The sequence below is a fragment of the Anolis carolinensis genome, unplaced genomic scaffold, assembly GCF_035594765.1.
Source record: "Anolis carolinensis isolate JA03-04 unplaced genomic scaffold, rAnoCar3.1.pri scaffold_9, whole genome shotgun sequence".
NCBI classification, from domain to species: Eukaryota; Metazoa; Chordata; class Lepidosauria; order Squamata; family Dactyloidae; genus Anolis; species Anolis carolinensis.
Window position 1 is genome coordinate 28237678 of NW_026943820.1, and position 25476 is coordinate 28263153.

The following is a 25476-nucleotide window of genomic DNA, read 5'->3' on the forward strand; positions in this document are numbered from 1 at the left end:
CCCCCAAAGGCCATCTGGTCCAACGAATAGTAGTAGTAATAATAATAATAATAATAATAATAATAATAATAATAATAATAACAACAACAACACACACAGTCCTAGACACTTGGAAGTGTTCGACTTGTGATTTTGTGATACGAAATCCAGCATATTTATCTTGTTTGCTGTGTCATACAATAAAATAATAATAATAATAATAACAACAGCTGAGGATATGATCAATGGTTTCGTCGGTTTCCTTGCACAGTCTGCAACTGATGACGCAAAATGCAGACTGTGCAAGGAAGCTGACGAAACCATTGATCATATCCTCAGCTGCTGTAAGAAAATCACACAGACAGACTACAAACAGAGGCACAACTATGTGGCCCAAATGATCCATTGCAATTTATGCCTCAAGTCAAACCTCCCAGCAGTAAAGAACTGGTGGGATCACAAACCTGCAAAAGTATTGGAAAATGAGCACGCAAAGATACTGTGGGACTTCCGAATCCAGACTGACAAAGTTCTGGAACACAACACACCAGACATCACAGTTGTGGAAAAGAACAAGGTTTGGATCATTGATGTTGCCATCCCAGGTGACAGTCGCATTGATGAAAAACAACAGGAAAAACTCAGCCGCTATCAGGACCTCAAGATTGAACTGCAAAGACTCTGGCAGAAACCAGTGCAGGTGGTCCCGGTGGTGATGGGCACACTGGGTGCCGTGCCAAAAGATCTCAGCCGGCATTTGGAAACAATAGACATTGACAAAATTACGATCTGCCAACTGCAAAAGGCCACCTTACTGGGATCTGCACGCATCATCCGAAAATACATCACACAGTCCTAGACACTTGGGAAGGGTTCGACTTGTGGTTTTGTGAAACGAAATCCAGCATATCTATCTTGTTTGCTGTGTCATAAAATAATAATAATAATAATAATAATAATAATAATAATAATAATAATAATAATAGAATTGTAGAGCTGGAAGGGCCCCCAAAAGCCATCCAGTCCAGCCTCCGTCTTCCAGGCACAATCCGATCCCTCCTGACAGATAGCCATCTAGCTTCATAACAGAAATTGGAGAAATAGGGCATCTGGTTCGACCCTATTAATGCCAAGCAGGAAGATGCCATCCGATCCCTCCCGACAGATGCCATGCAGTCTTTGCTTAATAATAATAATAATAATAATAATAATAATAATAATAATAATAATAATAATAATAATAATAATAGAATTGTAGAGCTGGAAGGGACCTTCAAAGGCCGTCCAGTCCAGCCTCCTTCTTCCTGGCAGGAAGACGCCATCTGATCCCTCCTGACAGATGGCCATCAATTCTTAATAATAATAATAATAATAATAATAATAATAATAATAATAATAATAATAATAGAATCCTAGAGCTGGAAGGGACCCTCAAAGGCTATCCAAATTGGCATGCAACTATTCTGTGGCAGTGACTATTGTGCGAGGAAATATGTGTATTTCAATGTTCAAAGTAAAGCCTGGACTATGTTCTGTTGACCACTGAGCCCCGGTTGCCAAGAACTGACCACACGAAGACTGCAACGTCTCTCCCGTGACCTCAGCACATCGCCTTCCATCAGCCAAGAGAAAAGTTACATTTTTTCTCTGAGTATACATCCAAAAATCCCCGGCTGCATGCAATAATTTGCATGACCCCGCCCACTGCCTCTCCCTTAACCCTTTCCTATTATTTTCTATCGCGCACAACAAACAGAGGAATTAATCAGCGACTCAATATACTAGAGAGAGAAGTTTGGGGAGAATTCACCATGATTTATAGGAATTTTAAGTACTGGGATGTAATCTAAGAATACGCTGAACTCCACCAACGATGGACCTGGAACTAACTCTGCACACAGAACTCCCATGAGCAACAAAACATACCCTGTTTCCCCTAAAATAAGACATCCCCTGAAAATAAGACCTAGTAGAGGTTTTGCTGAATTGATCAATATAAGGCCTCCCCTGAAAGTAAGACCTAGTAAAGTTTTTGTTTGGAAGCAGGCCCACCAAACATAACTCCATGTACGTACCATAGATTGTTGTACATGGAAATATTGGTAGTAACAAGAAATTCTTGATAGGATTCACAGTTTGTCTGGTTATGCTGGTTTGTGATGACAACTACTGTACAGTATAGAATAAGTGTTCATTTTTTTGTTCAACAATAAATGTGAATTCTTCTTCATGGAAAAATAAGCCATCCCCCAAAAATAGGACCTAGAGTATCTTTGGGAGCAAAAATTAATATAAGGCACTGTCTTATTTTCGGGGAAACACGGTACTGGAGATCCTTGGAGGGATATATAAGACTTGTAGTTCACCTACATCCAGGGCGTACTATGAATCCCAACAACAATGGATCTGGGCCAAACTTGGCATGCATACCCAATATGCCCACATTTCAATACCGGTTTGTTTTGAAATTGGCCAGGACATTTTGGAGTTGTAGGTACCGGGATGTATAGTTCACCTACAATCTATGAACACTCTGAACTCCACCAAAGATGGAATTGGACCAAACTTGGCACACAGAGTCCCTATGACTAGCGAAAAATACTGGAGGTCTTATGGGAAAATTTACCTTGATTTGGGGGGGTTGTAGTTCACCTATACCCAGAGAGCACTGTGAACCCAAATACTGTACCGACGGATCTGGACCGACACATCAAGGGAAACTGTGACCTCCACCGATGACTGACATGGACCAAATTTGACAGACAGAACCCCAATGACTAACTCAATCTACTGGAGGGATTTCAGGAGACTGACTCACCATAGTGGGAGTTGTAGTTTACCCTACAGTCAGAGAGCACACTGAACCTCACGCATGATGCATCCAAAGCAAACTTGCCCAAAACTTACCTTCCAATCTGTGTCCACAGCAGACAGGAAAGTATCTGAATTTTCCTAGAACGAAGGAAACAGAAAAGTATTTATTTATTCCTAAGGTTTATGTCCATAATGATGTAATTGTTTTCAATATTATTCCTTCACTGCGGTTTAAATGTTGAAAGAAAGAAACGCTTCCAATAATAATAATAATAATAATAATAATAATAATAATAATAATAATAATAAGCCATCACAACAAATGCAATTAAGGCCAAGATCGAAAAATCAGCTGTTGACCCAAAATGCAGACTGTGCAAGGAAACCGACAAAACCATTGATCATATCCTCAGCTGCTGTAAGAAAATCGCACAGACAGACTACAAACAGAGGCACAACTATGTGGCCCAAATGATCCATTGGAACTTATGCCTCAAGTCCCACCTGCCAGCAGCAAAGAACTGGTGGGATCACAAACCTGCAAAAGTATTGGAAAATGAGCACGCAAAGATACTGTGGGACTTCCGAATCCAGACTGACAGTTCTGGAACACAACACACCAGACATCACAGTTGTGGAAAAGAACAAGGTTTGGATCATTGATGTTGCCATCCCAGGTGACAGTCGCATTGATGAAAAACAACAGGAAAAACTCAGCCGCTCTCAGGACCTCAAGATTGAACTGCAAAGACTCTGGCAGAAACCAGTGCAGGTGGTCCCAGTGGTGATGGGCACACTGGGTGCCGTGCCAAAAGATCTCAGCCGGCATTTGGAAACAATAGACATGGACAAAATTACGATCTGCCAACTGCAAAAGGCCACCCGACTGGGATCCGTGTGCATCATCCAAAAATACAGTCCTAGACACTTGGGAAGTGTTCGACTTGTGATTTTCTGATACGAAATCCAGCATATCTATCTTGTTTGCTGTGTCATACAATGTTGTTGTGTCAATAATAATAATAATAAATAGCATCCAAATTGAGAAATATTTCTCAATGTGGCTTTTGGAAGCAACACAGAATCAGTGCTCATGGCACCCGGAAACACTTTTATTATTATGTTATAATAAAAGTTCTTATAATATTATAATGTAATAAAGTATTATATTATAACAATAGTGTTTACAATATTATAAAGTAATACATTATAATAAAGGTGATTACAATACTATAAAACATTATTATATTATAATAAAAGTCTATATAATTATTAGAATAACTGTTGGGTTGCATAGCCTTTACAGTCTCTTTCAATACTATGATTCTGTGGATTGTTATGCATTAAAAACTTCCCCAAATAACTAATAATAAGCAATTACATATAAGCAGAGTTGGAAAGGGATCATGGGTGGTATTATTAGATGATAATAATAATAATAATAATAATAATAATAATAATAATAATAATAATCGATTCCTAGAGTTGGAAGGAACCCACAAAGGTCATCCAGTCCAACCCTATTCATGTCAGGAAGGAAGACACCATCCGATCCCTCCCAACAGATGGCCATGCAACTTCTGCTTAATACTGTAGTAATAATAATAATAATAATAATAATAATAATAATAATAATAATAATAATAGTAATAATAGATCCCTAGTGTTGGAAGGGTCCCCCAAAGGCCATCCAGTCCAACCCAATTCATGTCAGGAAGGAAAACACCATCCGATCCCTCCCGACAGATGGCCATGCAGCCTCTGCTTAATACTGTAGTAATAATAATAATAATAATAATAATAATAATAGATTCCTAGAGTTGGCAGGAACCCCTAAAAGCCATCCAGTTCAACCTTATTCATGCCAGGCAGGAAGATACCATCCAATCCTTCCCAAAAGATGGCCATGCAGTCTCTGCCTAATACTGTAATAATAATAATAATAATAATAATAATAATAATAATAATAATAATAATAATAAAATCCTAGGCTTCAAAAGGACCCCCAAAGGCCATCTGGCCTCTGATTAATAATAATAATAATAATAATAATAATAATAATAATAATAATAATAATGATAATAATAATAATAGATTCATAGACTTCGAAGGGACTCTCATAGGCCATCCAATCCAACCCTATTTTTTTTCTGCCCGGTAGGGAAAAGGCAGCACCCGATCCCTCCCGGCAGACATCCTCCCGGCCTCGGTCCACTTACCATCTCCGTGTCCTGACCCCGAAGGAGTGGCTTTTCCTCGGTGAAGCGCTGCTCATGCAGCCCGGCCATGGCCACCTCCTGTAGCAACAGTCCTGCCGATGAGAAAAAGGCCACCCTTTAGAAGCAGTGAAGGGACCCCCAAAGGCCATCCAGCCCAGCCCCCTTCCGCCACAAAGCCCTCCCGACAGATGGCCATCCGGTCCAAGCCCCTTCGTTGTTATATGTATTTTAATACCGCTGTGTTTTACTGTTCTTTTTTAAAGCCTGTATTATGATAATGATTGTGAATTACTACAGTAGTCTCTCACTTATCCAACATAAACGGGCCGGCAGAACGTTGGATAAGCGAATATGTTGGATAATAAGGAGGCATTAAGGAAAAGCCTATTAAACATCAAATTAGGTTATGATTTTACAAAGGAAGCACCAAAACATCATGTTATACAACAAATTTGTCAGAAAAAGTAGTTCAATACGCAGTAATGCAAAGTAGTAATTACTGTATTAACGAATTTAGCACCAAAATATCACGATATATTGAAAACATTGACTACAAAAATGCGTTGGATAATCCAGAACGTTGGATAAGCGAGTGTTGGATAAGTGAGACTCTACTGTATTATTATTATCATTAATGGTGTCGTCTTTTGTTATGTGTAGTTTAATCGTTTTTGTTTTAGTATTTTGTTTTAAGCCATTATTATTATTATTATCATTAGCATTTTTATTTGTAGTAATGGTGTGGGGTCTTTTGTTATGGGCATTTTAATAGTTTTCATTTTCTTATTGCGTATTAAGCCTATTATATTATTATTAATATTACTGGCATTATATTATTTTTATTATCTTCTGTTTTAACTCTGTTGTGCTCTTCCTCAAGCTGTAAGGAGAGGCAGATAATAAATAATAATAGATAAAGGTTTTCCCCTGACATTAAGTCTAGTTGTGTCTGACTGTTGGTTGGTGCTCATCTCCATTTCTAAGCCAAAGAGCCGGCTTTGTCCATAGACACCTCCAAGGTCATGTGGCCGGCATGACTGCATGGAGCACCGTTACCTTCCCGCCGGAGCAGTACCTATTGATCTACTCACATTTGCATGTTTTCGAAATGCTAGGTTGGCAGAAGCTGGGGCTAACAGCAGGAGCTCACTCCGTTCCCCGGATTCAAACTGCCGACCTTTCAGTCAGCAAGTTCAGCAGCTCAGTGGTTCAATCCACTGCGCCACCGGGGGCTCCTATAAATTATTATTATTATTATTAAATATTAATATTTAATAATATATACTATTATTAAGTACTGATATTAAATATTATTATTAAGGAATAATAAAGTAATAAATAATTACTCCCTCCCTCCTTCCTTACTTTCTTCCTTCCCTCCTTCCTTCCCTCTTTCTTTCCTTCCTTTCTTCCTTCCTTCCTTTCTTCTCTTCCTTCCTTCCTTCCTTTATTCCTCCATTTCTTCCCTTCCTTCCTTCCTTCCTTCCTTCCTTCCTTCCTTCCTTCCTTCCTTCCTTCCTTCCATCCTTCCTTCCTTCTTGTCTTCCTTCTTTCTTTCTTTCCTTCCTTCCATCCTTCCTTCTTCTCTTCCTTCCTTCCTTCCTTCCTTCCTTCCCTCCTTCCTTCCTTCCTTCCTTCTTGTCTTCCTTCCTTCCTTCCTTCCTTCCTTCCTTCCTTCTTGTCTTCCTTCCTTCCTTCCTTCCTTCCTTCCTTCTTTCCTTCCTTCCTTCCTTCCCTCCTTCCTTCCATCCTTCCTTCCTTCTTGTCTTCCTTCTTTCTTTCTTTCCTTCCTTCCATCCTTCCTTCCTTCTTGTCTTCCTTCTTTCTTTCTTTCCTTCCTTCCATCCTTCCTTCTTCTCTTCCTTCCTTCCTTCCTTCCTTCCTTCCTTCCTTCCTTCCTTCCTTCCTTCCTTCTTGTCTTCCTTCCTTCTTTCCTTCCTTCCTTCCTTCCTTCCTTCCTTCTTGTCTTCCTTCCTTCCTTCCTTCCTTCCTTCTTGTCTTCCTTCCTTCCTTCCTTCCTTCCTTCCTTCTTTCCTTCCTTCCTTCCTTCCCTCCTTCCTTCCATCCTTCCTTCCTTCTTGTCTTCCTTCTTTCTTTCTTTCCTTCCTTCCATCCTTCCTTCCTTCTTCTCTTCCTTCCTTCTTTCCTTCCTTCCTTCCTTCCTTCCTTCCTTCCTTCCTTCCTTCCTTCCCTCCTTCCTTCCCTCCTTCCTTCCTTCCTTCCTTCCTTCCCTCCTTCCTTCCTTCCTTCCCTCCTTCCTTCCCTCCTTCCTTCCTTCCTTCCTCCATTTCTTCCTTCCCTCCTTCCTTCCTTCCTTCCCTCCTTCCTTCCTTCCTTCCTCCATTTCTTCCTTCCTTCCTTCCTTCCTTCCTTCCCTCCTTCCTTCCTTCCTTCCTCCATTCCTTCCTTCCTTCCTTCCTTCCTTCCTTCCTTCCTTCCTTCCTTCCTTCCTTCTTTCTTTCTTTCCTTCCTTCCTTCCTTCCTTCCTCCGCCCCCCTGTAGCAGTGAGCTCTGCATCTGCTGCCAAGTCCCTGCGAAGAAGCCCAGACAGCGCAGAGGACGGGGGCGTTTCCCAACGGCTGGCCTCCTTCCCCAAGGCCACCACAGGCCCACAACATGGGGCTCCAAAAACCCCCCAAAAAGAGGCCTGGTGGCAACACCAAAAGGCCACCCTTTGGAGGAAGGGCCCTCCGGAAGGCATCCCAGGGGATCCAAGACACAGGGAGATATAGATAGAGACACAGATTTCCCCAAATGAGAAGTGAAAGCAATCCGAAACCCAGCAGCATCTCATAGTAGAATATAATACACACATACCGAGAAACACATAATGCGTATATACATATACATAGGCACAGATGGATGAACAGATAGATAGATAGATAGATAGATAGATAGATACATAGATAGATAGATAGATAGACAGACAGACACACAAATAGATACATTGATTGATGGATAGATAGATAGATAGATAGATAGATAGATAGATAGATAGATAGATAGATAGACAGACAGACAGATAGACAAATAGATACATTGATTGATGGATGGATAGATAGATAGATAGATAGATAGATAGATAGATAGATAGACAGACAGACAGACAGACAGACAGACAGACAGACAGACAGACAGACAGATAGATAGATAGATAGATAGATAGATAGATAGATAAATAGATAGATAGATAGACAAATAGATACATTGATTGATGGATAGATAGATAGATAGATAGATAGATAGATAGATAGATAGATAGACAGACAGATAGACAAATATATACATTGATTGATGGATAGATAGATAGATAGATAGATAGATAGATAGATAGATAGATAGATAGATACATAGACAGACAGACAGACAGATAGATAGACAAATATATACATTGATTGATGGATAGATAGATAGATAGATAGATAGATACATAGACAGACAGACAGACAGATAGATAGACAAATATATACATTGATTGATGGATAGATAGATAGATAGATAGATAGATAGATAGATAGATAGATAGACAGATAGACAAATATATACATTGATTGATGGATAGATAGATAGATAGATAGATAGATAGATAGATAGATAGATAGATAGATACATAGACAGACAGACAGACAGACAGATAGATAGACAAATAGATACATTGATTGATGGATAGATAGATAGATAGATAGACAGACAGATAGATACATAGACAGACAGACAGACAGATAGATAGACAAATAGATACATTGATTGATGGATAGATAGATAGATAGATAGATAGATAGATAGATAGATAGATAGATAGACAGACAGATAGATACATAGACAGACAGACAGACAGACAGACAGACAGACAGGGTTGTTGTAAGTTTTCTGGACTGTCTGGCCATGTTCCAGAAGCATTCTCTCCTGACATTTCGCCCACACCTATGGCAGGCATCCTCAGAGGTTGTGAGGTTTGTTGGAAACTAGGCAAGTGGGGTTTATCTATCTGTGGAATGATGTCCATGGTTGGAGAAAGAAAGAGGCCAGTGAGAATGTTGTAATTAATCACCTTGATTAGCATTAATGTCTAATCATTAGATACATAGATAGATAGATAGATAGATAGATAGATAGATAGATGCTGTGTGTTCATATGTTTAATGGTTCTGATGATTTTAATGTATATCTATATGTTAGTATTTAGTTCTGAGCTTTTCCTATTCTATGTATATTGGCAATTAATTTCTGACATTAATACGTTGTCAACCGCCTTGAGTGCCCCCCAGGGTGAGAAAGGCGGTATGTAAATAGAGTAAATAAATAGTAGATAGATAGATAGGCAAACAGACAGACAAATAGATAAATGGATGGACAGACAGACAGACAGACAGATGTATTGATGGATAGATATATAGATAGATGGATGGGTGTGTGGGTGGGTGTGTGGTGGATGGATGGACAGATAGACAGGCAGACAGACAGACAAATAGATACATTGATTGATGGATAGATTAGATAGATAGATAGATAGATAGATAGATAGATAGATAGATAGATAGATAGATAGATATGCAAACAGACAGACAAATAGATAAATGGATGGATTGATAGACAGACAGACAGATAGATGTATTGATGGATAGATAGATAGATAGATAGATAGATAGATAGATAGATAGATAGATAGATAGACAGACAGATAGATGGATGGGTGTGTGGGTGGGTGTGTGGTGGATGGATGGATAGATAGATAGACAGGCAGACAGGCAGACAGACAGACAGATACACCGATGGATGGATGGATGGATGGATGGATAGATAGATAGATAGATAGATAGATAGATAGATAGATAGATATGCAAACAGACAGACAAATAGATAAATGGATGGATTGATAGACAGACAGACAGATAGATGTATTGATGGATAGATAGATAGATAGATAGATAGATAGATAGATAGATAGATAGATAGACAGACAGATAGATGGATGGGTGTGTGGGTGGGTGTGTGGTGGATGGATGGATAGATAGATAGACAGGCAGACAGGCAGACAGACAGACAGATACACCGATGGATGGATGGATGGATGGATGGATGGATAGATAGATAGATAGATAGATAGATAGATAGATAGATAGATAGATAGATAGATATGCAAACAGACAGACAAATAGATAAATGGATGGATTGATAGACAGACAGACAGATAGATGTATTGATGGATAGATAGATAGATAGATAGATAGATAGATAGATAGATAGATAGATAGATAGATAGATAGATAGACAGACAGACGGATGGATGGATGGGTGTGTGGGTGGGTGGGTGTGTGGTGGATGGATGGATAGATAGATAGACAGGCAGACAGGCAGACAGACAGACAGATACACCGATGGATGGATGGATGGATGGATAGATAGATAGATAGATAGATAGATAGATAGATAGATAGATAGATAGATAGATAGATGTGTGGGTGTGTGGGTGGATGGATAGATAGGCAGGCAGACAGACAGACAGACAAATAGATACTTCATGGATAGATTAGATAGATAGATGGATAGATAGATAGATAGATAGATAGATAGATAGATAGATAGATAGATGGATGCATTGATGGATAGAGAGATAGATGCATTGATGGATAGAGAGATTGATGGATGTATAGACAAGACAGAAAGAGAGACAGATGGACAAATAGAGAAATTGACTGATGGATAGATAGATAGATAGATAGATAGATAGATAGATGCACTGATGGATAGAGATATTAATGGAAGGATGGATGGATGGATGGATAGACAAGACAGAAAGAGAGACAGATGGACAAATAGATAAATTTATGGATGGATGGATGGATGGATGGATGGATGGATGGATGGACAGACAGTCAGACAGATAGATGATAGATAGATAGATGCACGCATGGATGGATGGATAGGCAGACAGAAAGACACAAAGATAAATTGATATATATATAGATAGATAGATAGATAGATAGATAGATAGATAGATAGATAGGGCAGTCCTTGAGATTGATAAGAGTATAGAGATATAGATATGGCATCCATTGAGATAGATAGATAGATAGATAGATAGATAGATAGATAGATAGATAGATAGATCAACGCAGCATTGAGATAGACAGACAGATAGATAGATATATCAACACAGCATTGAGATAGACAGATAGATAGATAGATAGATAGATAGATAGATAGATAGAGATATCAACACAGCATAGAGATAGACAGATAGATAGACAGACAGATAGATAGATAGTTAGATAGGGTGATAGATAGATAGATAGAAATGCAGCATTCTTTGAGATAGAAATAGAGATATGGCATGTATTGAGATAGCTTGAGAGATGACAGACACATAGATATGGAAGTATAGATAGTTGAGATAGATAGACAGACAAATAGATAAATGGATGGATGGATAGATTCACAGATAGATAGATAGATGCATTGATGTATAGAGAGATAAATGGATGGAGAGATGGACATGCTGACTTTCTCCTTTCTCCCAAGGCAAGGTGTGTCCTTACCTGTCAGCATCTCTATCTTGTGTCCCCAGACCCTCATGGTGGGGAAAAGGAGGGAAAGAAGAAGGAAAAAAAGAAGAAAAGAAGGAAAGAAGGAGGAGAAGAACTGGCCTTGGTGCCTGCCTGGCTCTCCTTGGCTCTCCTCCTCCTCCTCCTCCTCCTACTGCCTTGCGCTGCGGGCAGGGCTCCAGGGAAGGAAGGAAGGAAGGAAAAAAAGAAGGGAAGGAGGGAATAAAGGGAGGGAGGAGAAGAAAGAGAAGGAGGGAAATCCCCATGATACCCCATGATATCCCCTTTGGTACCATCCATTTGGGGAGGGGTCTTTTTAGGAAGATGGGGCTACTTACACCTCCTCCTCCTCCTCTTCCTCCTCTCTTCCTTTTCCTCCCTTCTTCTTTCCTTCCTTCCTTCCTTCCTTCTCTGCCTGGCTGCAACCGAATCCGTGCCCGACGCAGACCCCCCCCCCCCTCTTGCCCAGAGGTGTCTCCATGGCAACGCCCCCGCCCCGCCCACATGGCTTGATGGACAGGCAGGGCTTGCAAAGGCTTCCAGGGGAGGAAAGGAGACCCACAAACCCCTCCCCAGGTCCTCCAAGGAGGAATACAGCTGTGGCTTCATCTTGTTGTGTTTCTAATAATAATAATAATAATAATAATAATAATAATAATAATAATAATAATAATAATAATAATCCGAAAATACATCACACAGTCCTAGACACTTGGGAAGTGTTCGACTTGTGATTTTGTGATACGAAATCCAGCATGTCTATCTTGTTTGCTGTGTAATAATAATAATAATAATAATAATAATAATAATAATAATAATACATGCAGCAAAGTGTCTGCTGTGGCTTCATCTTGTTGTGTTTCTAATAAATAATAATAATAATAATAATAATAATAATAATAATACAGCCAGCAGAGTGTCTGCTGTGGCTTCATCTTGTTGTGTTTCAAATAACAATAATAATAATAATAAGTGTTTGACTTGTGATTTTGTGATACGAAATCCAGCATATCTATCTTGTTTGCTGTGTCATACAATAATAATAATAATAATAATAATAATAATAATAATAACAATAATAATAATAATAATAATACATCACACAGTCCTAGACACTTGGGAAGTATCCGACTTGTGATTTTGTGATATGAAATCCAGCATTTCTATCTTGTTTGCTGTGTCATTAATAATAATAATAATAATAATAATAATAATAATAATAATAATAACTTGTGATTTTGTGACACGAAATCCAGCATATCTATCTTGTTGGCTGTGTTTTTGTTTTGTTTTGTTGTTTTTTTTGGGGGGGGGGGCTTTTCCTATTTCTCCCACCTCCCAATGCAAAGGAGAGGGTGATGGTTAATAAATGCATACGGTTGCTGTGAGTTTTCCGTATTATTATTATTATTATTATTATTATTATTATTATTATTGACACAACAACATTGTATGACACAGCAAACAAGATAGATATGCTGGATTTCGTTTCACAAAACCACAAGTCGAACACTTCCCAAGTGTCTAGGACTGTGTGATGTATTTTCGGATGATGCGTGCAGATCCCAGCAGGGTGGCCTTTTGCAGTTGGCAGATCGTAATTTTGTCAATGTCTATTGTTTCCAAATGCTGGCTGAGATCTTTTGGCACGGCACCCAGTGTGCCCATCACCACCGGGACCACCTGCACTGATTTCTGCCAGAGTCTTTGAAGTTCAATCTTGAGGTCCTGATAGCGGCTGAGTTTTTCCTGTTGTTTTTCATCAATGCGACTGTCACCTGGGATGGCAACATCAATGATCCAAACCTTGTTCTTTTCCACAACCGTGATGTCTGGTGTGTTGTGTTCCAGAACTTTGTCAGTCTGGATTCAGAAGTCCTACAGTATCTTTGCACGCTCATTTTCCATGACTTTTGCAGGTTTGTGATCCCACCAGTCCTTTACTGCAGGGAGGTGATACTTGAGGCATAAGTTCCAATGGATCATTTGGGCCACACAGTTATGCCTCTGTTTGTAGTCTGTCTGTGCGATTTTCTTACAGCAGCTGAGGATATGATCAATGGTTTCGTCGGTTTCCTTGCACAGTCTGCATTTTGGGTCATCAGCTGATTTTTCAATCTTGGCCTTAATTGCCTTTGTTCTGATGTCTTGCTCCTGGGCTGCAAGGATCAGGCCTTCTGTCTCCTTCTTCAGGGTCCCATTCGTGAGCCAGAGCCAGGTCTTCTCATTATCATTATTATCATTATTATCATTATTATTATTATTATTATTATTATTGTATGACACAGCAAACAAGATAGATATGCTGGATTTCATATCACAAAATTACAAGTCGAACACTTCCCAAGCATCTAGGACTGTATTATTATTATTATTATTATTATTATTATTATTATTATTATTATTATTTTATGACACAGCAAACAAGATAGATATGCTGGATTTCGTATCACAAAATCACAAGTCGAACACTTCCCAAGTGTCTAGGACTGTGTGATGTATTTTCGGATGATGCGTGCAGATCCCAGTCGGGTGGCCTTTTGCAGTTGGCAGATCGCGATTTTGTCAATGTCTATTGTTTCCAAATACCGGCTGAGATCTGTTGGCACGGCACCCAATGTGCCCATCACCACCGGGACCACCTGCACTGGTTTCTGCCAGAGTCTTTGAAGCGGGTTATAAATAAAGTATTATTATTATTGTTGTTGTTGTTGTTGTATGACACAGCAAACAAGATAGATATGCTGGATTTATTATTATTATTATTATTATTATTATTATTATTATTATTATTAACATAACATTATTAATGTTAACATTATTAACATAAACAGGCCATCAGAACGTTGGATAAGTGAATATGTTGGATAATAAGGAGGGATTAAGGAGAAGCCTATTAAACATCAAATTAGTTTATGATTTTACAAATTAAGCACCAAAACATCATCATGTTATACAACAAGTTTGACAGAAAAAGTAGCTCAATACGCAGGAATGCTATGTAGTAATTACTGTATTTACAGATTTAGCACCAAAATATCACGATGTATTGAAAACTTTGACTACCAAAATGCGTTGGATAATCCAGAACGTTGGATAAGCGAGTGTTGGATAGGCAAGACTCTTCTGTGAAGGGAAATAATACATGTAATAATAAATAGAGTAATAATAAATAGACATGCAAGTGATGGCATCACAGGTTATTTTGGGAGATGACTGTGAGCTGCATCACTTTCAACTGATTGAATCAAATACCTCAGTGGCTTGTTCTTCAACTTGGCCTCCTTCTTTCTTTCTTTCTTTCTTTCTTTCTTTCTTTCTTTCTTTCTTTCTTTCTTTCCTTCCTTCCTTCCTTCCTTCCTTCCTTCCTTCCTTCCTTCCTTTCTTCCCTGGGAACCTGGGCAGGTGTGGGTTGCCAGGCAACCAGGTGAGGAGCCACACCTGCTGCCTCTTTCTTCTGGGAGCGGGATCATGATTTAGACATGTTTTTACTGTGACTTTCCCCAATCATCATCATCATCATCATCATCATCATCATCATCAGGCCTACAATGTATGAGTGAGGTTATTAAGGTCCTCTATCCAACACAATCCCTAATTTATTATTATTATTATTATTATTATTATTATTATTATTATTATTATTATTATTATTATTATCAACACAACGACGTTGTATGGCACAGCAAACAAGATAGATATGCTGGATTTCGTTTTGCAAAAACACAAGTTGAACACTTCCCAAGTGTCTAGGACTGTGTGATGTATTATTATTATTATTATTATTATTATTATTATTATTATTATTATTAATAACAATAATCAGGGCTGCAAGGTATGTAAGTGGGGTTATTCCGGCTTATTATTATTATTATTATTATTATTATTATTATTATTATTATTAATAATAACAATAATCAGGGCTGCAAGGTATGTGAGTGGGGTTATTCCGGCTTATTATTATTATTATTATTATTATTATTATTAATAACAATAATCAGGGCTGCAAGGTATGTGAGTGGGGTTATTCCGGCTTATTATTATTATTATTATTATTATTATTAATAACAATAATCGGGGCTGCAAGGTATGTGAGTGGGGTTATTCCGGCTTATTATTATTATTATTATTATTATTATTATTATTATTAATAATAATAACAATAATCAGGGCTGCAAGGTATGTGAGTGGGGTTATTCCGGCTTATTATTATTATTATTATTAATAATAATAACAATAATCAGGGCTGCAAGGTATGTGAGTGGGGTTATTCCGGCTTATTATTATTATTATTATTATTATTATTATTATTATTAATAATAATAATAACAATAATCAGGGCTGCAAGGTATGTGAGTGGGGTTATTCCAGCTTATTATTATTATTATTATTATTATTATTATTATTATTATTATTAACAACAATAATCAGGGCTGCAAGGTATGTGAGTGGGGTTATTCCGGCTTATTATTATTATTATTAATAACAATAATCAGGGCTGCAAGGTATGTGAGTGGGGTTATTCCGGCTTATTATTATTATTATTATTATTATTATTATTATTATTATTATTATTATTAATAATAACAATAATCGGGGCTGCAAGGTATGTGAGTGGGGTTATTCCGGCTTTTCTGGACGGTCAGAACGCAAACCAGCCAGGCGGTGAGGGCAATGGCTGTTGGGTGACCTTTGTGGGCAGGCATTGGCGGGAGGCCGGCCAGGCCAGGCCAGGCCAGGCGTGTGACTCCATCGATAAAGCCATCGACCGACTGGCGGCCTTAATGGGCCATTGGCCTGGATGCAAATGGGAAGGGGGGGCAGTTCCCAATTTACCAACAAGAGAGGTTCTGTAGGTTTGGGTTGCTGTGAGTTTTTCCGGGCTGTATAGCTGTGTTCCAGAAGCATTCTCTCCTGACGTTTCGGACGCATCTAGGTTTGCAATCTGCTCCTGTAGGTTTGTTCTTAAGTTGGATTTGTACGTAAGTCGGAACAGGGATCGTCGTTTGCAAGTCAGATGCTTGTAACTCAGGGACGGCCTGTATATATAATAATAATAATAATAATAATAATAATAATAATAATAATAATAATAATAATAATTGCAAGGAAACTGATGAAACCATTGATCATATCCTCAGCTGCTGTAAGAAAATTGCACAGACAGACTACAAACAGAGGCACAACTATGTGGCCCAAATGATTCATTGGAACTTATGCCTCAAGTATCACCTCCCTGCAGTAAAGAACTGGTGGGATCACAAACCTGCAAAAGTCTTGGAAAATGAACATGCAAAGATACTGTGGGACTTTCGAATCCAGACTGACAAAGTTCTGGAACACAACACACCAGACATCACAGTTGTGGAAAAGAACAAGGTTTGGATCATTGATGTCGCCATCCCAGGTGACAGTCGCATAGATGAAAAACAACAGGAAAAACTCAGCCGCTCTCAGGACCTCAAGATTGAACTTCAAAGACTCTGGCAGAAACCAGTGCAGGTGGTCCCGGTGGTGATGGGCACACTGGGTGCCGTGCCAAAAGATCTCAGCCGGCATATGGAAACAATAGACATTGACAAAATCACCATCTGCCAACTGCAAAAGGCCACCCGACTGGGATCTGCAGGCATCATCCAAAAATACATCACACAGTCCTAGACACTTGGGAAGTGTTCGACTTGTGATTTTGTGATACGAAATCCAGCATATCTATCTTGTTTGCTGTGTCATACAATATAATAATAATAATAATAATAATAATAATAATAATAATACATCACACAGTCCTAGACACTTGGGAAGTGTTCGACTTGTGATTTTGTGATACGAAATCCAGCATGTCTATCTTGTTTGCTGTGTCATACAATAAAATAATAATAATAATAATAATAATAATAATAATAATAATAATAATAATACATCACACAGTCCTAGACACTTGGGAAGTGTTCGACTTGTGATTTTGTGATATGAAATCCGGCATGTCTATCTTGTTTGCTGTGTCATACAACATCGTTGTGTCAATAATAATAATAATAATAATAATAATAATAATAATAATCTATATATACTCGAGTATAAGCCGACCCAAATATAAGCCGAGGCACCTAACTTTACCACGAAAAAAACTGGGAAAACATTGACTCCAGTATAAGCCGAGATACCAATAAAATTACATTAATTGAGGCCTCAGTAGTTTAAATGTTTTTGAATCTTTACATCAAACTGTAATTTAAGATATGACTGTTCAACTCTGATTAGATCATTATTTTCCCCTTCTTCATGTAAATGTGCTTACGTCTCCTTTTAATACTAATAGAGTGAAATAATAAATGTAATAATAATAATAATAAATGCAGTAAAATAATAAATGTAATAATAGAGTAAAATAATAAATGTATTAATAATAATAATAAAAACAGAGTAAAATAAATGTAAAAGTAACAACAATAATAGAGTAAAATAATAAATGTAATAGTAATAATTAAGAGTAAAATAATAAATGTAACAATACCAATAATAATAGAGAAAAATAATAAATATACCATATATACTTGAGTATAAGCCGACCTGAATGTAAGCCCACCAGGACCCTCACCCGAGTATAAGCTGAAGAGGTTTTTTTTTCAGTCCTAAAAAAAGGGCGGAAAAACTAGGCTTATACTCGAGTATATACAGTATATAAAAATGTAATGTGCGTAATTCCCGTGGAGTAAACAACAAAACCACTGGGCTAAATCACACCAAATTTGGCTGCAAAAGACACAGTCATCCAATCTATGTATTTCCATTTTAAAAACCCTATAAAATTAGGTCAAAATTACAGAAAACCCAACCAAAAATGACTAATGAATGTGCAGAGGCTCCCCAAGAAACTTGGTGACGTTAGTCAGGTGAACGGGGCTTCAATTGCCGACAGTGATTCATTATTATTATTAGTAGTAGTAGTTGTAGTAGTAGTATTGGGTTCCTGGGAACCATCAGAATGAACAAAAGCTGGCAGTCAGCATTTAAAAACTCTACAATCTGGACAGTAAATAAAGAACAACACTATGAAAATAAAGGTATTGCAGACAAGAAACAACCAGAGACAGCTAACACCTCCCAACAAAGGATTCCCCCAGGGAAGAAATAACCAGGCTTTGAAGCTGCACGCCTATTCAATGCTAATCAAGGCGACTAATTACAACATTCATACTTGCCTCCACAAACAATAGCCCACTTAGGACAATGCCACAGCAACGCGTGGCCGGGCACAACTAATAATAATAATACAGTAGAGTCTCACTTATCCAACACTCGCTTATCCAACATTCTGGATTATCCAACGCATTTTTGTAGTCAATGTTTTCAATATATCGTGATATTTTGGTGCTAAATTCGTAAATACAGTAATTACTACATAGCATTACTGCGTATTGAACTACTTTTTCTGTCAAATTTGTTGTATAACATGATATTTTGGTGCTTAATTTGTAAAATCATAACCTAATTTGATGTTTAATAGGCATTTCCTTAATTTCTCCTTATCATCCAACATATTCGCTTATCCAACGTTCTGCTGGCCCATTTACGTTGGATAAGCGAGACTCTACTCTATTCCTCTCTAGAGCAAACTAGAGCAAAATGTGCTATAGCAGGATGTCCCTCCCACAAAGGCAATTTGTTTGCAGTTTGATAAATGTATTCCATGTTTTATGATAGAACCAATTAGGAAATGATATTGATAACCCAGGAACAAAAATCACAGTGTTGCATAGTGCATTCTGGGGCCAGATCTTGGGCTGCAAGGCTGGCATTGACCTTCACGCTGCCCCCGAATGTCACCCAGAGCGGGTCAATAATGCCACGTGGCCGGACACTTTGCCCATTGGGACCCCGGGGCTTTTTCTCCACAAAGAGGGGCCTGGGAGAGCCCGCAAAACGCATGCCAACGCCCTTGGGCTCTCCTTGAACACGCCAAAGGCCGTGGGCACAAGGCACGGAAGGAAGGCAGGCCTGGCATCAAGAGGGACGGTTTTTGTTCCTGGATAATCAATGTCATTTCTTAATTGGTTCTATCATAAAAACAGGGGGAAAGTTTATCACACTGCCAAAACTTTGTCTTTGCAAGAGAAACATTGTCAGGACCCAGGCTGCAGAGCACCAATAACCATACACAGAGGCCAGAATCTATCTAATATCTTTATTGAGGAAATATATACAGTTAATAAAAGCAAGTGTAGAAAATAGTTCAGAAGTAGACCTTTCAGGAAAGGTCAAAATTAGTCCAAGAAAACAATGTCCAATATGAAATATTAAGGTCCAAAGTTGTAATCCAGTAACCGAAACACTCACTTTGCCAAGCAAAGTGAGGGGAGATGACAAGGTCCTTTAGTCCATGAAACTTAAGCAAGGCTAGGAAGTAAACTTGATTCTTGGAACACTAGGCTTAATTCAAGGCAACAAGAAACGAAGAGCAAGAACAGGATCCGTGGTAAATTCGTGGCGAGGTCCGGAAAGCAAGGCAAGGTCCTGGGAAGCAAGGCAAGGCTGGAAACGGGAGCAAAGGACTTGAACGCGGGAGTAGTGTAGTCCACACACAACCTACTCCCGAAGCTGACGAATTGACTCCGCAAGATTCCTACGTGGGCAAAACACCTAAGTAGGGTCCCGTTTTCCCGCCAAAGAACAATTCTCTGGGGAACCAGAACCGAAAGCCATTCTCTGTGTCCAGATGCATGACTCCCTAAAGTTTCCCATGGGAAGCAGGCTTAATCAGCTGAATGCCTGGCGGCAATCCTAGCGCTCCTGCGAGACGCCTCCTGAGCGCCTTTCTGTTGTTTATAATAATCACGGCGAGAAAATGGGGGAGATTTCGGCTCAAGGCTTGTTTGGCAGACTTCTGGAAGGCAAATCTCCTGCAGGTGCAAGGGCTCCAATTCTGGCTGAAACGGTGGGAAACCTAAGTTTTCCTCTTCATCTGTCACAACAGTGCTAGGAACGGGACTACATGGCCCATGAGTCATCACAAACATCCTGCAGCGCATTATATTGTATTGTATTGTTGTGTTATTAATCCAATCTTATTTTCCATCTTCATAAATAATAATAATAATAATAATAATAATAATAATAATAATAATAATAAAACTTTATTTATACCCCGCCACCATCTCCCCAGCGGGGACTCGGGGCGGCTTACATGGGGCCATGCCCAGAACAATACAATATAACAAGTATGAATACAACATAATATAGAGCAATAAACGATACAGTAAATAATAATATACAATATACACTACAACGCAAATCACAAAAAACAATAAAAACAGGGCCGGCCATATGAATACAGAGATTAAAACTTCATAGCAATGATTTTGCACCTTGTTTCCCTCTGGAGTGGATATCTATCATAGGGAGTGAAATGTTCAACATCAGCAGCTAAAAGCCAAAAGTAAGGTCGCAACAACTTGTTATAGAACTCCAATACGCTGACGATATCGTAGTCTCTGCTCATTCAGAGTAAGGCCTACAAGACACCTTTGCAGAAGTCTATGGAAAGCTTGGCCTCTCACTGACCTTCAAAGGAATAATAATAATAATAATAATAATAATAATAATAATAATAATAACAACAACAACTTTATTTTTATACCCCGCCCCATCTCCCCGAAGGGACTCGGGGCGGCTTACATGGGGCCTAGCCTGATAAAACAGTCAAATATCAATAATACAACAATAAAACAATTATACCAATAAAACATCAATTATCAGTAAAACAATAGTTAAAATCGACATAAAACAAACCAAAAGTGCTTCTCTACCAGCAAAAGGCACCAACCAATCCCTCTGCAATGCTATAAATAATAATAATAATAATAATAATAATAATAATAATAATAATAAATACACTTTATTTTTATATCCTGCCCCATCTCCCAGAAGGGACTCGGGGCGGCTCACAACAGGGACAAGCCCGAACAACAACAACATATTTAACATAAACTTAAAACATTCCAACAATACGCAAAATAAAATAATGGACAAATACAATAAAATCCGAGCAGATAAAATCAGAGTAATTAAAAGCAACCCATTAACGGTGCAACGCCAGGAAATGTTGACCGTTTCCGCTACCTTGGCAGCGTCCTCTCCACAAAAGTTGACATTGATGCCGAAATACAGCACCGTCTGAGCTCTGCGAGGGAAGCATTATTTCGAACAAAGCAGAGAATGTTTGCGAATTGGGACATTCGCAGAGAAACCAAGATGCCTGTTTAAAAAGCTATTGTTGTTGCACCTCAGCGCTGGTTCACCTTGCTCTTAACACACACTCCACCACAGCAGACTTGGTTTTTAGTTTATTGATAAAAGATAGCAAAGTCTGAACAAAAAGCAGTAAAGAAAGCAAAAATTCCAAACGCAAAGGCAATCTGTAAAATATAGTTCAAGGTTTCTAATATAGCAAATCAGTCCTGAAAACAAGGCAGCACGAACTCCAAAATGCAATCCAAAACACAGGATCCAGGCATGAATAAAAGCAAGAAACCTTTTCCATGAGCATAGACAAGGCAGGAACTTAGCTTCCAAAATCAACGTTGTTTGTCTGAAATTTTTCCCCGTTTCTCTCTTATTTAACCATGCTTACAGGCTAAGAAAGCATTCTTTTGTCTTTGAGTTCCCACACGTTTGCCAGCTATTCTAAGAGAACGTCTGGGATGATGAACTCTTAACCTTAACCTTGTATCCCTATCTAAGGAAGACTCCTCTGACTCGCTGCCAGAGACACCTGGGACTTGTTGATGTTCTGAATCCTGTGAATCACTTATCCTGTGAATCAGCCTTATCACTGATTTCTGCTTCACTACTAGTCTATCAACAACTTCTGCTTTACTGCTAGCTTGCGGTCTCTCTGACAATTCAGAGTCTTCAGCTGACAATTCAGAGCCTTCAACATTTCCTTGGTCAGCTTGCATAAACCCAACCTCCCCTTCATCATCAGACTGAACCACAACAATTGTCCTTCCAACTCTTGTACGAAACGTGGACAATCTACAGACATCCCTCTCAATATCTGGAATGATTCCATCAGCATTGCCTCAGAAGAATATTGCAAATCTCTTGGGAAGAAGGCAGGTGGACAAACGTCACTGTTTTGGAAGAATCACAAAGGCCACAAGCACTGAAGCCATGCTCCTCCGTCATCCACTGCAATGGACCGAATGCTACGTTGCCCGAAATTATCCAGAGGAAAGATACTCCCCTGGGCCTCAGATCTTCCTGACAACTTCATCTCCCAATTTCGGCTCTTTGCTTGGAAGGTCCCTTTTCTCCAGGGGTTTTCTGCAATCGCCTGTTGCTTCCTAGACTGCAATACGTCATTGGGCATTTGCCTTTGAGGAGCCACTGTGTTTGGCTTTTGCAAAGCAGGAGCTCTGTAAGTCTGAACCTGGCAAGTATTTGTGGGCAAAACAGCTCCAGGATGCTCATTGCAGCCTCCTTTGAGGAATGATGAGAACATTTTGCAGGCGGTGAGCCATGCTTTCCAGAGTGTGTTGACTCACTGGAGGAAAGAGGTCTCCATCCAGAAATGCAAAGAAGCAGGGCTGCTTTTGTAAAAACCACATCCATCAGGAACTGTTGGTGTTTCGTTTGGAAAAGAGAACATTAAAGCCATGTTTTGATATCGGAAAGGATTCCCCATTGAGGAGGAAGAAGGGGCAAGCTTGTTTTCTGCTGCTCAGTGGAGCCACGGGTTCAAATCGCAGGAAAATATATTCCACCTAAACATTAGAAGATGGTCCCGAGAGCATGGCAATTCACTGTGTCGAAGGCCTTTGCAAGGTCTGTGACTGCCATGAACAGGAGTAGAGTTTGTTCCCTGCCTTTTTCTTGGAATTAAGACTTGCCGGGTCATTTCCTGGGCTGAGAAGCGCCATCAGAGTTAAAGGGATTTAAAGAAAGAGGAAAGATAACACACACACACAAATCACCTTAATATTAAAAGCTTTAAGGGAGGAAAACAAGGCCTGCAAGGCCTGCAAAGAGTTGACAACTTCAAGAATGGACACAGTAGAAATATTTAAAAAATTAAAAAAATACAATGTAAAATCAGTAAAAAGTTGCCATGTCATCTAGTTTTCAATCAACTGCGTATGATCAGAACTTTAAAAAAAAGTTAGTTTTAGATCAGTGGTTCCCAATCTGTGGGCCTCTGGGTGTTTTGGACTTCAGCTCCCACAATTCCTAACAGCTGGTAAGCTAGTTGGGATTTCTGGGAGTTGAAGTCCAAAACAGTTGGAGGCCCAAAGGTTGGGAACCAGTTTTAGAAAGATGCGTAATATCAAAACTCCATATCCTGATAATGTACTAAAAACCAAAGCACCCGAGGTTCAGTATGTACCTGGAATTAGATCTACACTGCTATATAATGCAGTTTGAACTGTATTATATGGTGAGTGTAGACACAATTAATGCAGTTCAAACTGCATTATATAGCAGTCTACAAGAAACAGATATCCCCCTACATTCTTCATGTATCCCTTCTAATACATGAAGCATGTATTAGAATGTATATGTGAGTGCCGAAATAAATATTTCAACACTATTTTAAAATGCCTATAGTCACTATTGTGTCAAGATAAAACCCAGGCTGTGACATCTTTTCCCCAAGGAATGGAAATGTAGCCCGAGCCTCTGATTTCTTGTCCGAGATTTTGACATTTTGTGGGGTTTTTTTTCTGTCATTTCTCACTGGTTTTTCCAACATGCTTTTGAGGAAATGAACCACAGATGGCTCTTGCAATCTGAGGGAACAAAAGGAGGAGGCAGCAGCAGAGAGAATGTGATGCAAAAAGAACCCAAAGAACTCTGCCTGGATGTCAATAAAAGAGTCTTCTTTGGTTGCGTACATCCTGAAAGGGGCTCCTAAGATGGGAAATATGAGAAGGATAGGGAATATTCTTTTTATGTTCATGTTGGAAACTGCCCTGAGTCCTCTTGAGGAGATGGAGCAGTACAAAAATAAAGTTTTATTATTATATATTATTATAATCAGGCTTTGCCATAGGTTAACACACAGTTCAGGCTGTCAGGGAGGGAAAAGCCAGGAATCAAATGAGAAAACCCTAATCCGTTCGATCCCTCTGAAGCAGATGAGGCCACAAATTGGAAGATCAACGGAGGGTTTAATTACACCCGGTTTTAGCCCATAAACTCAATCAGGATTACGTGAAGGAGCCATCTGGCCTTGGGCAGCCTCTGCAGGGCTTCTTGGCACAAGGAAATCTGTAGGATAATAGCTCCTATGGATTCAGGCTCTCTCTTTATCATGTGATCCTAATTAAAATTGTAAAGAGAACCCAAAAACATCAGTGAAAGGGATTCTATAAAAGATGGACTGGTATTTAAAACTCTGCAAAGGTTCATGACTTTGGAGAACGAAGGAAAGGAGGGAAGCCTTACATAGAGGAAGTTCTGCCGCTTTAAATCGGAAACCTTTCCCAGCAAATTTCCACAGAAACAGCTTCCATCAGGACTGGGAATGCTCAGGCCGTGGGACCATTCTGAAGGCTCCTTTTGAGAAAACCTTACTGGGAAAAGGGTTGTTTGTACTGGGATGGGGATCGTGCGGCAAAGGCTTCAGATAGATATTACTCCAAAGCATGGAGAAATGTGTCCAAATGCCTCCTGCCTAGGGAAAATGTCACTTTACTGGCCGACAAGAACAAATGCCATGACGGGAAGAGCCAAACAAGTGACCCCCTAAATGCAGTGGGACTTCAACTCCCATCATTCCCAGCCAGCAAGGAAAACAAGAGCGTCAGTCCAAAAACAAATTCAGAGGGTCAAGTGTTTCCTTGACCAAAGAGGAAGCCCAGAAAGACTACAAAACATTCCCAGCTGCCTAACACAGATGATGTCCACAAGTAAAC

General features: G+C 39.1%; 1 protein-coding gene across 3 annotated transcripts in view; it reads right to left on the minus strand.

The window, feature by feature from the left end:
• Positions 1-12047, minus strand: part of ndrg4 (NDRG family member 4) — a 48006-nt gene extending 35959 nt beyond the window's left edge. Inside the window, exons 1-3 of one of the 3 annotated variants that reach the window (XM_062961996.1) lie at positions 11896-12047; positions 5013-5104; positions 2887-2931 (exon numbers count right to left, since the gene is read on the minus strand). In XM_062961996.1, coding sequence (XP_062818066.1) covers positions 2887-2931; positions 5013-5081 — 114 coding nt within the window. In that variant the 5' untranslated portion in view covers positions 5082-5104; positions 11896-12047. Of the gene's footprint in view, positions 1-2886; positions 2932-5012; positions 5105-11551; positions 11738-11895 lie in introns of those variants that run through there. The other 2 variants (XM_062961995.1, XM_062961994.1) reach the window with 2 other exon arrangements.
• Positions 12048-25476: the final 13429 nt, after the last annotated feature.